The sequence below is a fragment of the Plasmodium cynomolgi genome, chromosome 14, assembly GCF_000321355.1.
Source record: "Plasmodium cynomolgi strain B DNA, chromosome 14, whole genome shotgun sequence".
In the NCBI taxonomy this organism is placed as follows: Eukaryota; Apicomplexa; class Aconoidasida; order Haemosporida; family Plasmodiidae; genus Plasmodium; species Plasmodium cynomolgi.
In genome coordinates, this window is record NC_020407.1 from 2568442 (window position 1) to 2584925 (window position 16484).

General features: G+C 44.4%; 5 protein-coding genes across 5 annotated transcripts; 3 read left to right on the top strand and 2 right to left on the bottom strand.

Annotated features, from left to right (window-relative positions):
• Positions 1 to 1064: 1064 nt before the first annotated feature.
• On the bottom strand, positions 1065 to 2301 carry PCYB_146620 (hypothetical protein; the record flags this gene model as incomplete). Its single annotated transcript, XM_004225132.1, has 1 exon — positions 1065 to 2301. A coding segment is annotated over one exon (1236 nt), but the record flags the coding sequence as incomplete, so codon positions are not given.
• Positions 2302 to 3964: 1663 nt separating this feature from the next.
• Positions 3965 to 5669, top strand: PCYB_146630 (mitochondrial carrier protein; the record flags this gene model as incomplete). Its single annotated transcript, XM_004225133.1, has 6 exons — positions 3965 to 4177; positions 4481 to 4559; positions 4686 to 4885; positions 5080 to 5142; positions 5302 to 5336; positions 5522 to 5669. Coding segments are annotated over 6 exons (735 nt in total), but the record flags the coding sequence as incomplete, so codon positions are not given.
• A 1816-nt stretch (positions 5670 to 7485) lies between these two features.
• On the top strand, positions 7486 to 9168 carry PCYB_146640 (replication factor C subunit 4; the record flags this gene model as incomplete). Its single annotated transcript, XM_004225134.1, has 2 exons — positions 7486 to 7968; positions 8323 to 9168. The coding sequence occupies exons 1-2, from the start codon at positions 7804 to 7806 to the stop codon at positions 9166 to 9168; spliced, it is 1011 nt and encodes a 336-aa protein (XP_004225182.1). The 5' UTR covers positions 7486 to 7803.
• Positions 9169 to 10163: 995 nt separating this feature from the next.
• Positions 10164 to 12599, bottom strand: PCYB_146650 (DEAD/DEAH box helicase; the record flags this gene model as incomplete). The annotated part of the gene is made up of 1 exon (XM_004225135.1): positions 10164 to 12599. A coding segment is annotated over one exon (2436 nt), but the record flags the coding sequence as incomplete, so codon positions are not given.
• Positions 12600 to 14697: 2098 nt separating this feature from the next.
• On the top strand, positions 14698 to 16311 carry PCYB_146660 (TPR Domain containing protein; the record flags this gene model as incomplete). Its single annotated transcript, XM_004225136.1, has 2 exons — positions 14698 to 14711; positions 14742 to 16311. 2 exons carry the CDS (start codon positions 14698 to 14700, stop codon positions 16309 to 16311), a joined length of 1584 nt encoding a protein of 527 aa, XP_004225184.1.
• Between the last annotated feature and the right edge of the window lie 173 nt (positions 16312 to 16484).

The following is a 16484-nucleotide window of genomic DNA, read 5'->3' on the forward strand; positions in this document are numbered from 1 at the left end:
GCAAAAAGTACCCAAAAAAGTACGCAAAAAAATACCCAAAAAGGTACCCAAAAAAATACCCAAAAAAGTACCCAAAAAGTACCCCCAAATGTATGCGTACGCATCACAATGGAAGGGTGTGCCGCGGCAACACGATTTATTTTCCCCAATTGGCGCCCATTACCCAAAGAAAAAATATTTTATCGCGCGGTTTATTTTAGAAAGAAACTTTTACCTTTGCAAATACTAAAAAGGCATCCATGACCTCAATTTTAAGCAACCCACGTACCATCTTCACCTCCAGTTCGATTACGCCACATTGAAAGTGAAAGTACGTGGAATGAAAAGTAAATATTGCCACCTTCGATGGACTTCGCTTTCGCGCCCCAGTAGTGTATATCAGCCAGGGTGATTTCCCCACCTCAAATGGGCCAATTGTAAAGGTACTTTCCGAGGAATTTTATGCCACATTTGTGGAAACAGGGCAAACAGGAGTAATCTTCAGAAGTTTGATCGGAACGCACGCGAAAGTGGCTCCCTTTTCAACGAGACAGCGTGAAGAGTGGGCACATGAACGAAGGCTTCCGAATTCAATGTGGGAAAAGTTATTCACAAAAACGTAGAATATAATATCAGCTGGTTTATCGTTTTTAAACACAAAAAAAAAGGGGGACGGCGCATACATGTCGATTCAGCTGGCAAAACGTGTGCTGTGATTAAAGCATTCCACGCACATGTGTGCATAGGTGTATCATCGTGGTAACAAGCAAATGCCTTTCGTTAAAGAAACCCATAGGTACAAAATTGGCTTTCGCATTTGCACAATTTAAAGGGGAAAACAAAAAAAGGGGCCAACAGATGGAGCGTTAAAAAGGGGCCAACAGATGGAGCGTTAAAAAGGGGCCAACAGATGGAGCGTTAAAAAGGGGCCAACAGATGGAGCGTTAAAAAGGGGCCAAAAAATGGAGCATTAAAAAGGGGCCAAAAAATGGAGCATTAAAACGGGGCCAACAGATGGAGCATTAAAACGGGGCCAACAGATGGAGCATTAAAAGGAGGAGTAATACGTAGGTATACTCCCCAAACTAATGCCTTCTCCTCTGAAATATGGTCGGAGTTGCCATGGATTCGTTAAAGAACAAATCAAAACAGTTCTCCTCCTTTATGGGCGCCGCTCCATTGAGGAAAAAGTCCAACTCGGGGTTTGCATCACTTGGAGTGGATATATTTTTCTCGCCTACTTTGCCCCCTTGCGCGCTTTCTGTGAGGTGGTCAACGCCGTCTGGGTTAGCTGTGCGGAGACGACTTCCGCCGCCTCCTCGAATGTCACTTTGGCCATTCTGCTCTAACGCCACCTCATTGTCTTGGTTATTTTCATCTTCTTTAAAAAAATCATCTGTGCAGGATTCCCCCAGTTGGTTCAAAATAGGTTGCTCGTTTCGACATTGCTGGAAAATTTGGGCAGATAATGATAATTCCTTTTCAGCTTCTCCCATCCTTCCACTTTTACCTTGCCCGTTTTCCTTCATGGAAACTTCAACAATTTTGTTAATGCTTTCAAAATTGTTTTTCCCGAACACTAGGGTGTTACTTTCCCCTTCTGCAAATAATTCATCTTTTTGGAAAAAGGCGTCATCGATTATTTGTCCAGAATTGACAGGAAGTGGGTTTGTTCCCTTGTCCTTACCTCCCATTTGGTGTGAGAAGGAAGTGCTACAGGTCTGTCCGCAGTTGGCACTAACACATTTTTCCGCTTCACAGTAGTTGCTCTTTTTCTTCATTTTGGTGGTTACATCATCTATCTGTTTTTTATTCGAAGCGTTTGTCTTTTTAAGGGCCCTTTTGGGTTTATTCCCTGGGGTAGTTATTTTGTTTGGTCCCCAGCTGGAGTTCCCTTTCAGCCTTTCTTTACTACTCTGTCTTAGCTGCTTACGCGTTTGCATAGACAGCAGATCGTTGTTTTCTTGAATTTCCTGTTTAATTTTAAATTTGAGTGAATTCAAGGAATCGAGAAAGTTGTCCTTAACCGGGGTGTCCTTACTTTCACCATTCTTTCCTTGTGCCTTTTTGCTTATTAAGTGGGTTGCCATTTTATCATCTTGGGGGTTGTAAAAAAGGTCATCCGCATTAGCATTAAATTTGCTAAACAAGGAATAGTTTTCTTGGAAATCCAATTCATTTTCCTGGTTAATCAGATAATTGTCTAGCTTTTTCATTTTTTCTTCCTTTCCCTTTTTGTCATTTTGTTTCTTTTGCAAGTTTTTAAATGTGTGTTTTTTGTGTTTTTTTTTTTTTTTTTTTTTTGTTGATGCTTTTCTGCGCCTTGGGGTTTAACCGCTGCAGAATGGTCTTTTTGTATTTCTGCGCCAGGCTTCGAATGATGGCGATTCCCTTCTCCAGTTTCTTCTCCATTGTGCTAACGCTTTGCTTTACACCCCCTCGAGGGTTTCTTGCGTCATTTGAGCGCTTTCTTTAGGGGTGATATTAAGTTAAGGCTGCGTCAGTTTCTTCCCTTCGCACGAACTGTTTTGGGGTGGAGCTATCCGTTTTGAGGTGGAGCTATCCGTTTTGAGGTGGAGCTATCCGTTTTGAGGTGGAGCTATCCGTTTTGAGGTGGAACTACCTGTATTGGGGTGTAACTACCTGTATTGGGATGTAACTATCTGTATTGGGGTGTAACTACCTGTATTTGGGTGGAGCTCTCCGCTTATGCATCCGCTACCCCTTTTTTGGATCGCGTTATTTTTTTGCGCTTTCGGGGTGTCACTTTTCGTGTTTTCTTTTTTTTTCCGCGCAATTTTTCGCACTTCGCACTTTCGTTTTTGGTGATTTTTTGGTGATTTTTTTTTTTTTTTCCAATTTTTCCGTTTCATGGCACCCTAAACGCTGTACATTTCGACGCACCCCCCACGCGTGAACGTTTTGCAATTTTTTTTTTTTTCTTCCATGGATAGAATTTTGCGACGAGTGGCGAATTGAGTCCTCTTCGGTTGGCATTTTGCACTTCACTTGTACAATGAGCACCTGTTGCAAGGGAGACGGGTCCACCACCTGGCGCGTTTTTTTTTTTTGTCGCTCGTCAGGGAAAGAAACGAAACTGAAATGTAGAATATAGTGGTTTTATGGCACGGGCGAGGAGGGGTTTGTTCCTTTCTTTCGTTTTATGCGTCACGTTCTATCCCTTTCCCTGGACGAATCGATTCTTTCGGCGCCCTCGTTGGAACGATTCCCCACGAAGAAACCACTCCAACAGGTTAAGTTGGCGAAACATAAAGCAACATTTAAAAAGGCAAAATAGCATTTTAAGTTAGCTCAAAAGGCGAAGTGAGTTCTCCCGTGTTGCCTCCTTTTTGCGAGCATCGACGATGCATTGAAGGGGAGAAGCAAAAGGGGGAGAAGCAAAAGGGGGAGAAGCAAAAGGGGGAGAAGCAAAAGGGAGAGAAGCAAAAGGGGGAGAAGCAAAAAGGGGAGAAAGAAAGCGCGAAAAGGCGAACACGCACCTGTCGAAACCTTTGCAGAAGAAGCCAATAGGTGGGCAACACGTTACAACGTGTAAATTGATCTAACTCGTTGCTCCTGTGTACGTCCTCCCAAGTGATTTGCATTGCGCCTTTGCGCCCCCGTAGGAATATGCCTTTTTAATGACTACACCCATGTTGGGAGAAAAATTTTTGGTGCAAATTTGTTCATCAGATTACGCTGCACCGTATTAGGCTGTATTTCTTCCATTTTTTTTGTCCAAGCGGCTTAGTGAAAAATCCCAGTTTTGCGTCCTCCTTCTTGAAACAGTACCACTCATGGAGCACTTGCGTAAAGCGAAAAGAGGAAAAACAAAAATGTAGATGCTTTAACAAGGCAGACGTGATCAGAGCACAGATGGGAGATACACCTTCACACTTGTGTGACCCATATAAACGTTTGGCCACTCATTCACCACACGTCTCCTCTTTCCCTTTTCATGGCTCCTCCTTCCCCCCTTTAACAGATAATTTGGTAACGGGAGCCCTATCGGGCGTCGCCGTTGATGCCGTACTGTACCCCATTGACAGCATAAAAACGAATGCGCAGGCAAAAAAGGCCTTCTCATTTTCTGACTTAAAGAAGTTGTATAGTGGGATTTTGCCAACCCTAGTTGGCACAGTTCCAGCTAGCGCTTTCTTTTACTGCTTTTATGAATTATCCAAAAAGTTACTCAAAGGTATGCTTTTTTTTTTCCCCCCAAAAAAAAAAGTGACATTGTGTACATTTAAATTTGAACTTTTAAAAAAAAAAAAAAAAAACCTAGCAAAAGTTATACCTTTTATCCATTTTGACATCCACCCAATTGTATCCTTTGCACACACACCCATGAGTTGTTGCTTTGGTGAAGTGTTCTCGTTTCGTTGTTCGCGATTCTGAACAAATGGGGGGGGGACAGTAAAATGGGACGATAACCTTTCCGGGGGGGAAATTCATTTTTATATTTTTTATATTTTTTTATATTTTTTCCCATTTTTCGTAGAAAATAGAGAAAATATCAGCAAAACGAATTTGTACTTAATTTCAACAAGTGTGGCGGAGGTTACAGCGTGTGCCGTGAGGTGAGGCTCAAAAAATGGGAAAAATGGGAAAAAATGGGACAGCACGTCGACTGGCCTGGACAACCTCTACCTGCGCTACCTCCGCTTCCGCCGAGACATGAGGAACCTCTTTTTTTTTCTTGACAGGTTGCCATTCGAAATAGTGAAGCAGAGAATGCAGGTGTCTGGGAGCAGCTCCGTGATAAGCACGATATACGATGTTACGCAGCGAGAAGGCCTGATGTCGTTTCTGGGCAAAAGCTATTTCGTTATGATTGTGCGAGAAATTCCCTTCGACTGCATTCAGTACTTCCTGTGGGAGAGCTTTAAGGAAAAGGCCAAGAGAGGTACAACGGAGGGGAGGCGAGCCGCAAAAGGGAGATGTACCGCAAAAGGGAGATGTGCCGCAAAAGGGAGATGCGCCGCAAAAGGGAGATGTGCCGCAAAAGGGAGATCTTCCGCGAAGTGGGGAAGCCGTATCACAAACTGCGTACCTCTCTGTTACATCCCACCCCTGCCTTACCCTTTTTCACTTTTACAGACTTTGGAAAATTTTCCAAAAAGTACCCCTCCATAACGTCTGCCATATGCGGCGGACTTGCAGGTTGGCAAAAAAGGAAGCGAGGGACACTGGTGAATGCGCGCTGGACCAATTGTGCTTAACATACGTTCTGCCCATTTTGCGTTACGCATTATGCGCATCGTCTGCTTAAAGGGGTTAGCCCGAATGACACCTTCACCACTTGCACTCCATTCCTTTCAGGCGGAATCGCCGGGTTTTTAACTACCCCCATGGACGTGATAAAGTCTAGGCAAATTATATACGTATGAACCGGAAATGGGCGCCACCGCAAAAATATGTCAATATATGCGCCGGTACATGTCCGCGTCCGTGTGTGTGTACGTCCGTGTGCGTGCATGTGTAGCTCCATTTGCCGCGCTCGAACACATTGTTAACCCCCCCAAAAAACAAAACTGTTCAGGGAAAATCCTATTTAGAAACCGTCACAGAAATAGCGGAAGAAGGATATATGACATTCTACAAGGGATGCTGCTTTCGGTCGCTCTATTTATTTTTTGGGGGACTCATCTTTTTTGGGTCCCTTAGATTTTTCTCCTTTAAAAAGGAATAACATATGTAAAGTGGTGTATACCAAGTTGTACACTACTAACCCATGGCGAAATGTCTGCCTTGTTAACAAAATGATGCCACGTTTGATACACCCATTTTAGCACATTTGACGAAGTGTGCCATGATTTTGTAAGAAGCGCTCTCCGTATGGGTGTTCCATTTTGCTTTAATTCTTTTAAAAATGTGTTTCGCGTTTTTGCCTGCACATTTAACTTTTTTTTTTTTTTTTTTTTTTTTCTGACTAGCCAAAATTGCGCAGTTTAATGAACATGCCGGTTAATCCCCTCTTAACTTGTGAACATGCTTAACCCTTTTGACGCAGTGGTCTCTTTCTCATTCAAGTCGATTTATTTATCTTATTGTTGTTATTTTTGTGTATGGGGTTGCTTAACACTTTGCGTAAACGGGGGGGAGCATTATTGCGGGGCCCCCCATTAGCCAATGCGGTTTGTCAATTGCGCCGTTACGCCGTTACGCCGTTACGACGTTACGATGTTACGACGTTACTCGGTTGTGCATTTCTGAGATGCGAGTGAGCTTCCTCGAGCCCCCTTGAAGATGCAAAAAAAAAAAATCGGGACGATATGGCCATCGCTCCACTGTTACGTTTACGTGGTTGTGTCTTATCCACCGAGATGTGCGGTCATTTTATACAATGACCTTTTGCGCTGTTGGGTCATAGCGGTTTCCCTTGTTCTGCCGCTCGATAAGTTCCCAATTCGATTATTTTATTTATTTTCTTTTTTCTACCCAATTTATACACCTGTTCAATGTGTGCGTATGCATATATAAGGAGACATCCCCAAGACTCCTTTTTTTTTGTCTTTCCAATAGTGTCATCATTTTGTCGCCGAAAAAAGGAGGTCACACAAAATTGGCAGCATGTGTATAGGAAGTACACCTACTGTGAAATGAATAATTCCCCAACAGGTGGGGAGTCTTCAACTGGTGTTTTCCCCATCGTATGCTTCCATTTCGAGGGAACACCTTTCAGACAGCATTATCTAACCATAAATACTTGTCCAATGTAGACGCCAAATTGTGCTTTCCTTTTTTATGGGCATAATTGCAAGTACGTGTTTATCTTGAAAGGCGCCGCGCAAAGGGGCAAACAGTTGAGAAAAAAAAAAAATTTCATATCGTAATGTAAGCGCAAAAATTGAAGCAGGCTGTGTAAACGCAGGACACATCGTTTTGCTTCTTCCCAGGGGGAGCGTCAGCCAACTTCAGCATTTAACTCGGACACGGGAAAATAATCAGCACCCGCGTACCTGCGCGAATAGGCCCGGAGCGTGTCATTCGTCCACTCGTCCATTCGTTCATATGGTCGTGTGTCCCCATGCGTGCTGCGCGACCCGTCCCTTTCAGCGCAAAATGTGAAGAAGCCCGGAAAACTCGCCTTGCGGGGCGACGGAAAGAGCAGCGAATCAAGGGGCAAATGAGCACGCGAATAAAGGATCATCCATCTAATTAAATCCAATTAACCTTTTTTCCCTCCCTTTATAACTGCCTATATGTCGTAGCAGCATTGCGAAAAAGGCGTTAACGTGTATATTTTAGCCACATGGGGAGTAAATCTCCTAGCCGAACCACTACGCGAAACGTACAGATTGTTTTTACTGCGGGGGGGAATTGTCATGTAGACATTGAGGCGCGTTACGGAAAAAAAAAAAAAAAAAAGAGAGATACATATACTCTCCTTCACGAGGGCAATCGCTTACGCACACATGCGCGTAAGGTATACATATGAGTAACTGCCTACCCGCACGGGAGAGTGCGCACATTTTTTTTTTTTTTAAGGTGCGAATTGAATTACGGCATGTTTCGCAAGAAAAAAGTGAGATGGTATGATTAAACGTGAATTATCAGTTGTTCCATAAACGCTTTGAAGATTTGCTAGGTGTGCTTTTGTTTTATTTTTTCATATTTCTCTTTGCATTTTGCGTCAAAATTGGTGACCTTCCGAGGCCATGCTTTAAAAGTAAGCGGCATTCGGGAGCCCCCGCACGCGCGCAGTAGAGCAATCGAGTGGATATACATACGTATGTACATACGTGCATACATACGTACGTACGACGCACATTCGGACAACGCGCAGAGTGACCCCTGCACAGATACTGACCGTGGCGTCCAATGGAGGAAGACTCCTTTAAGAACAGACTGCTGAAGCGCAACATCGACATATGGATAGAGAAGTATCGACCTGAGTGCCTAGACGATGTAGTGGGAAACCCCTTCGTCATAAACACGCTCAAGAGCATCATCGTGTCGGGCAATATGCCCAACCTGCTCCTAGCTGTAAGTACTTTGTTGAGGATCCCCTCAGTTCTTTAAAGCGCAGCATGGAGTTCCCCCTCCGCCTGCACAATACTGTTCACGCAAGCTGCCCGCCCATCTTAATTTTTGTCTCTCCACAAGAGATTAATTGTAAAATGGGCATTCATGGTGGCAGTGTATTTTGGGCTGTGGGTTGGCGGCATGTTTGACTGTGAGTTGGCGGCGCGTTTGGATGTAAAGATGGAGAGCCCCTTCACGACCGCACAATGACACCCACAGTTATTATGCCACCCATGTGGAGCCTTTTTGTGGAAATCTTCAACCCATTTTTTTTTTTTTTTTTTATCCCTGCATTGTGTATCCACCTTTTTGTAGGGTGCCCCTGGTACTGGGAAGACGACGAGCATTCTCTGCCTGGCTAGCGAAATGCTGGGGGCTCAGGCGAAGAAAGCCGTCCTGGAATTGAACGCCTCAGATGACAGAGGAATTAACGTAATCAGAGACAGAATAAAAAGTTTCGCAAAGGAAATTATAAGTCTCCCCCCAGGGAAACACAAAATTATCATACTAGATGAAGTAGACTCCATGACCACAGCTGCACAGCAGTCTTTAAGAAGAATCATGGAGCTGTACTCGGATACCACTAGATTTGCTTTAGCTTGTAATCAATCTGAGAAAATAATTGACGCACTTCAAAGTAGATGTGCCATTATACGATACTTTAAATTATCAGACGATCAGGTTTTGAAACGAATTGTAAAAATATGTCAATTAGAAAATATAAAATACACAGACGATGGGTTGGAAACCCTTACGTTTATAGCAGATGGGGACTTAAGGAAGGCAGTCAATTGTTTGCAGTCAACTTATGCTGGGTTAGAGGTTATAAATAAGGAAAATGTGTTAAATATCTGTGACATTCCTTCTCCTGAAAGAATTGAGAATTTACTAAAATTTTGCATCAACAGTGAGTGGAAGAAGGCACATGACATAGCGTACGACATGATAAAGGAAGGACACACCCCTTTCGATGTTGCTCTCACTTCTTCAAATGTGTTGAGGAGATACGACTTGGGTTCTGAGGCTGTACAGATCGAGTTCTTAAAAATTGGCGCCATGGCTTGTAACACCATGGCGAGTGGTTTGGCTAGCGTCATCCAGCTGGATAAGTTGCTCGCCGACTGGTGCATAGCAGCGAAGGCCTTCCGCACCAAGTGCTAGTTAGTGAAAAAAAAAAAAAAAACCCAAAAAACATGTGCACAAGGGTGATTGAGATGAGAGGGCCTTCGCGCCTTCCATATCAGGTGCGTCATCCTTTTATTATTATGTTACTCCACTGTGTGTTACCATTTTTTTCTTTTTTTTCTCCTTTTTTTCTCACTTTTTTTCTCCTCCTTTTCTCACCTTTTGAATACCCCCCGCGGGTCAGCTCGACCGGGAGGGGCGCCCTTCCTTCACACCTCCATCATGATGCGCCGATGCAAAATTATGAAAAAAATTAACAAGTTCATATTTTGTTTTAAATTTAAAAAAAAAAAAAAAAGGAGAGAATGGCGGAACAAATGTGTACAGAAAGGGACAGAGGTTTACATTTTTTATGCCCACGTAGACAAACCCACGTAGACAAGCCCACGTGGCATACAAATCGGCGGCTCCGCAGGTGGGGCGGTCGCTTTGGGGGGCCGCTTCTGGGGGGTGACAAAAAAGGAAAGCTTCATGCTGTTTTAACAAATAGACGCACGCGTTGGCTACACATTTGGATTGAGGGAAATACAAACATGGGTTCCCCTCGCACTACGTCAACAGGCTCGCAGCACACGTACGTGCGTACGTGCTTAGGCCTTCTGGGGGGGGAGGGGGGCGCTACCGTGTTGCCTGTTCTTGTGCGCGCCCTCCTGCCTGCCCTGATGTGCGCAACTGTCCCCGTTGGGCTTTGCATTATGCGCGCTGCTACTGTGCGAGCCGCTAGCATTTTACCTTCCCCCGTTCGCTCTTCCGCTGTTAGGTCTTCCCCCGTTCGCTCTTCCGCTGTTAGGTCTTCCCCCGTTCGCTCTTCCACTGTTAGGTCTTCCCCCGTTCGCTCTTCCACTGTTAGGTCTTCCACTTTTTGGTCTTCTATTACTGTCCCTTCCACTATTGACCCTTCCACTATTGTCCCTTCCGCTACTGTCCCTTCCGCCGCGCGCACTGCCGCCCCTCCGGCGCTTCCTCATTACGTACTTGTTGTACACATAACTTCGCAAGCGCTTTCCATAAATGGGGGGAAGCTTGGTCGGGTCGGCCACTTCCGTCTCTGGTTCTTTCTTCAGCTGATCCTGATATGCCTGTTCAGTGAGCACGAACCCACTGCTTTTACTTTTAACATAGTGTTGTTGCACTCCCCTTTTTTCGCCTTCTCTCCCATGGCTCTTCCCATTGTGTTGCTGGTTCTTTCTGTCCCTCCCGATGTCTCCACTTTCTTTCCCATGTTTGCTCATCCCATTTTTGTCGCCCCCCTTCTTCTTATGCTTCTTCAAAAATAAGTTTTTCAATCTGTCCTTAATCAGTTTGTGTGGCACAACATGTGTGTTAAAACGCTTTACAATTTTATTGATGGCCCTTTTTTCGTCTTCATTGGAGCTGAAAAATTCTTTCAGCTCTTTGGACTTCAAAGATTGATAGAGGATCTCCTTTTGAATAAATTGTTTCACCTTTTTGTTGGTGCATTTATTGATAATGGATTCTACTCGGTACCTATACATCTCGACCTTATTTTGTGGCATGTTTTTTTGATGTATCGTGCATATATTTTTAGCGCGTATTTTTTGCAGAATGTTTTTTTCCGCCATTTCATTCTCGTTGATGAAGGAAATACTGATCCCCTTGTTGCTCAGCCTACATGTCCTACCCACTCGGTGCACGAAGGTCTTTGTGTCCAGGGGCATGTTGAAGTTAACCACGCAGTGCACGCCTTGGAAGTCGAGTCCGCGGTTGTAGAGGAAGTCCTTCTCGTCTTCGCTAGCGTCGTCGAGGTTGCTCTGCAGGTCTTGGTCGCACGCGTCGTCGAGGTTGCTCTGCAGGTCTTGGTCGCACGGGTCGTCCAGGTTGCTCTGCAGGTCTTGGTCGCACGGGTCGTCGAGGTTGCTCTGCAGGTTTTCGTCAGAAGGGTCGTCCAGGTTGCTCTGCAGGTCTTGGTCACACGCGTCGTCTTCACCGCGACCCGCCTCGTTAGCATCCGCACCATGACCGCTGTCCTCATGGTTGGTCGCATCCCCCCTCGGTGCGGCATTCTTCTCGTACTGCGGACATATCAAGAAGAACATCTTATAATTGTTGAACGCAAAAATGATATTCTGTCTAACCAAAATGGGATGGTTAGGGTTCAGAATGGAGGAAGGAATATCAAAGTAAGTCAGAAAAATTTTTATCTTGTAAGCATCATGGATGGTTGAAGTAAAAATAATGGACCTATGCAAAATTAATCTGTCATTTATGAGATTATATAGGTAAATATATTTGGTCGTTTCATCCGGGTAGAAGTAGTAAAATGATTTGCCCCTGAATTGTTGATGCACGAGGGGTTCCTTCCTTACTTTGGAGGGCCCACAAGGATGATTCAGCTTGTCACTTCTAACAGGTGGGCTATTGCTATTATCCATGATAGGGGAAACACCTCTCTTCTTTTGGAGACCATTTGAATGATCTACCCTAACGGAGGTGAGACTTGCGTTTTTGTCCAATTGTGAACTTAAAAAAATAGGCTTATGTAAAAAAAGTTTTGTTTTCTCCACGATGGTTTCCTTAAGTGTAGCAGATGCCATGACAATTTGATACTTTTGAGAATAATTTTTTGGAAAATGATAACTAGCCAAAAGGTTCATCCATTTTTGAAACTCTTTTCCATGCAAAATATCTGCTTCATCTACAACAAGAATTTTTAAGTTAGATAATATATCAAGGTTATATTTTTTCTTGCATTCTACAGTGTGATTGTATAGGAGTCTTGGTGTAGTCACTAGTACAGTTGGATGATCATAAAGTGTTTTCCTAACGTTATGATCAAATGATAGGATATTCTTTAGGTAGGAGCATAATGTATGTGCTACTTGATAAATTTGCAGACATAGTTCTTCTGTTGGGGAGAGGATTATTGCTTTGTAAAAAAATTTCAAGGATTCTTTTTCATTTAAATTTGATTTTATTATATTTTGCACTAGTGGGATGAGATAGGCCATGGTTTTCCCTGAGCCAGTTTTGGAACTTATGATGACGTCTCTCCCGTGGAGGATATGTGGAATGGCTTCCTTTTGTATTTTCGTTGGGTGCTTGAACTTGAACAGGTAAAGGATTGCCTTCCTGAGCCTCACGTCCAGCAGGATGTTTTCGAAGTCGAGGAAGTTGTGCCCCTTCTCGAAGTGGTCATCCTGATCCTCCGCTTGACTAGTGTCATCGCCCTGCGTTTGCTCCTCCGGTTGGCTCGTATGATCGCCCTGCGTTTGCCCTTCCTCCGCTTGACTAGTGTCATCGCCCTGCTTTTGTTCCTCCGGTTGGCTCGTATGATCGCCCTGCATTTGCCCTTCCTCCGCTTGACTCGTATGATCTCCCTGCTTTTGCCCCTCCTCCGCTTGACTCGTGCGATCGCCCTGCTTTTGCTCCTCCGTTTCCACCTCCATTTTGTGCCTTCCCCCTTTCCTGCTGAATAACTTCGTGCCTGCCGTGGCCTGGTTAACCCTGCTCGCGCCTTTTGGCCTTACCGCTTTGCCAGCGCAGGGAGGAACAACAGTGGGATAAGTCCTGACCGTTCTTCGCAACGCACGTAGTATGTAGGAGGACAAATAAGCATATATACATATAGGTAACGTTCAATCGACCCCTTTTTTTTTCAGCCCATTTGGTGGCAGCGTGTTACCCTCGTGAAACTCCTCGCATGGATGATGGAGTCCGAATGAGGGACTCTTCCCCCCTTCTTCGTTGCAGCTAAGGCTTCTCTGAATGAGATTTTTTTATTTTTTCCTTTTTTCCACTTTGCGTTCGCTTTTGCTTTCGTTTGCGTTTTCGTTCACGTTTCAGTTTTGTTTCTTTTTTTTTCTTTTTCTTTTCTTTCCTTTTTATTTTTCTTTTCTTTTCTTTCCTTTTTTTTCCTTTTTTTTCCTTTTTTTTTTCTTTTTTTTCCACTGGTACGTCAACCTACATTGGTGCGCTTTGGAGAGAGTCTTCCGCGAGTCGTTGGCCGAAGCAGCATTAAACTGTAGCAGGCCAGAAGCGGCGAAAGGCAATCCGGTTTGGTTTGCAGCGTGGGAGGGGAAATAAAAATAACCCCGTGTCGTCAATGTTTATTTTTTTTGCTACATAGAATAACTCGCATGTCACGTGCGCTGCTATATTTATTTTGCTTCTTCCCCCTGCAAAATTAAACGCCACCTTTTTCTTCTGTTTGTTCGTAACACGGCAGGTCTCACGCAGCTACATACATGAGTAAGCATATGCTTGTATATATTTTGCATCCATATGCAGTGCCAACCGCGTGAGTGCGAGTAAAAAGGAGCATTTTTATTTTCCGACAACGTTGGTTGGGACCCATGCGCGATTTTGCTTCATTTCCGTTTGGGATATTGAGTTTTGCCACGCTAGTGCCAATTTTTTCCAATCTTTTGCGCTTTTCCCCACTTGCGCGGTACTACATGTTACTTGCCAATCCCGTGGGCACTTTCCCCCCCCTGCTGTTCTTCCGCCTTCCTCTTCTTCTTCTCCCCGCGATGTTGTTTCCATCCCCTACGTAACCATGCCAAATGAGCTAATTAACGGGATAGCAACTCGTTGGCAACAAAGAAAAAAAGGGAGTCCTTCATCTCTGTTAAGACACTGAAGGGGACCCATAAAGAGCAAGCTTTGCGTGAGTAGCCAAACTTGCTTTTTTTTTTCTTTTCTCCCCCACGTCGCCTAAATTTCCCCGCTGGTTGCCACCCAGGAGGTATACACAGAAAATATTGTACCCCGTAGGAGTGCGAAGATCCCCGCAGGTGTAAAAAGGTTAGATATAAAAGTGAATTTTTCACACGCGGACCACATCTGCGTAGGGAGATTTATCACAAGTATGCTTCGAAAATGATGTAAATGTACACCCGTACTGCTACGAGCAAATTGTGTACCTTTTTTTTTTTTTGGCGAGTGCTGAATTTTCCCCGTCCATAGCACATTTTGCATACGTACATATGGGCACACAGTTGGTGCAATTTTATTCTCTAGCGTTTGCAAAATTTATTGTTTTGTTCACCTCAATTCAGTTCAGTACAATTCAATTCAGTACAATTGAATTCACTTCAATTCACTCCACTTCACTTTTTTTTTTGTTTTTTGCCACTCACGAAAATGTGAAACCCCCTTTTTGTGGTTTAAGTCATGTGGGACTTTGCCTAAACGATATACATACGTTTCAATGGGGCGTACTTTTTTCTTGCGCCGTGTGTTATGACCTCCGCGCGGGCACCGTACCACAGCGAAGCTTTCTCCTTCGTATAACCATCCTTTTAAAGCACACAAAATATTTGACAGAAAATGCAAAAAGGGGAAACGTTGTTTTTTTATGCTTTTCTTCTTTTAATTCCCATCGTAGGCACTTGGATATATCTAAGAATTGTGGAAAATAAAAAAAAAAAAAAAAGGGACTCTTTAGGAGAGGATGACATAGGAGGTGTACACAGGGAAGACCAAAACAAGTGTCATTCTGTGGCAGATCAACATAAAAATCTTTCCAGAAGAAAGATCAGCAGCATGGAGGACACTGCGTCTTTTTCCTTTCATCCACACGTAAACAGGTTGGGTGCTACTTCACGGGGAGATGAAATGGGAGCTGAGAGCATCGAATGTGTAGAGAAGGACGCTGCTTTGGGAGGGTCCACGGGGAACGATGGGGGGGATAATTTATCCTGTGGGGAGTCCAAAGCGGAACGGGAATCGCTCGCCGAACGGTGCGCCGAGGGAACCACAGGGGAGAAGTGCCAGATGGGAGAAGCCCCAACGAGAGAGGCCCCAACGGGAGGACCCCCAGCAGGAGAAGCCCCAATGGAAGAAGCCTCCGTGGGAGTATCCCCAACGGGGGAGGGGTCCCTCGAGCGAATTTGCCAGTATAGCGAAAGGGACAAGTCCGAAGTAGGAGGCGCATTGGAGGGAGAGAAGAGCCATGTGAGGGGTAGCGAAAGCACCATGGAAAGCCTCCCAGGCATCAGTTATGTGAAAGCGCAGGCGGGGGACCAAACAAATGATGATGATGATAAAGCAAAAAAGAGGGAACCCGGCCAAGTGAGCGCGAATAATGGGGAACCCGGTCAAGTGAGCACGAATAATGGGGAACCCGGCCAAGTGAGCACGAATAATGGAGAACCCGGCCAAGTGAGCAAGAATAATGGGGAACCCAACCAAGTAAACACAAACGAGAACGACAAAAGAGAAAGTTGGCACTTGGACAGTGGGGAAAAACCAAACTGCTCATTTGCGAAGCAGCCAAACAGCAGGACAAAGAGAGAGGACATAAAGGAACAATCGAATAAAGAAGACACGAATGGCAATGTAAGAAATTATTACAGTGACAACTGTATAAGTAAAGATGATTATCAGAATTCCAGTTCTCACCTCAGCTCATCGGTGGAGGATGAGGACTCGGAGGAAATGAGCTCCAACGAGGGCTATTCGGATAGGAGTGAGGACTCCGGAGATGGGAGGAGTTCATCCGTCCTCAGTGAGGATTATGACGAGGAGGAAGAAGAGGATGACGACGAGGAGGATGACGAAGATGACGAAGATTACGAAGACGGAAAGGACGAAGATGGAAACTGCGCCAATGGCAACGGCGCAGATGGCCAAAACACAGAGGAGATGAAGTCCCAAGGAAATGAGTTATTCAAAAAGGGGGACTACAAGCAGGCCATCTTTTACTACAATAAGGCTTTAAAAAAATGCAAGGAGAAAAGTACCAAGTCGATTTTGTACTCCAATAGGGCAGCTTGCTACTCACATTTAGGGAACTGGAATCAGGTGGTCGAAGACTGTAATAAGTCTATTAACTATAATGAGAGCTTTGTGAAGTCCTACATCCGGAGGAGCAATGCGTATGAACAGCTGGAAAAATATAATGACGCGTCGAACGACTTGAATAAAGCCATATCTTTGGATTCCTCTTTGCTGGCAAACTACGAAATGAAACAGAAGAAATTAAAGTACCTGGCTGAACAGCAGTTAAATAAAGAAAAGGAAGAAATGGTGGGGAAATTAAAAGACTTTGGTAATTTGCTGCTTGGGAAAGTGGGACTGTCACTTGATAATTTTGAAGTGCAAAAGAATCCAAACAATGATGGCTCTTTTAACATTCAATTTAAGCAAAATAAGTAGACTGCACTTGGAGCGAGTCTCTCCATTCCGCGTTCGACCGCTCCGCTTGTACACAGTTTGGCGTTTTCATCTCTTCCCTTTGTTTTTTGTGTTGTACCGCTGTATGTGCGCAGTTTTGCGTAGTTTTGCGTAGTTTTGTGTAGTTTTGTGTAGTTTTGTGTAGTTTTGTGTTA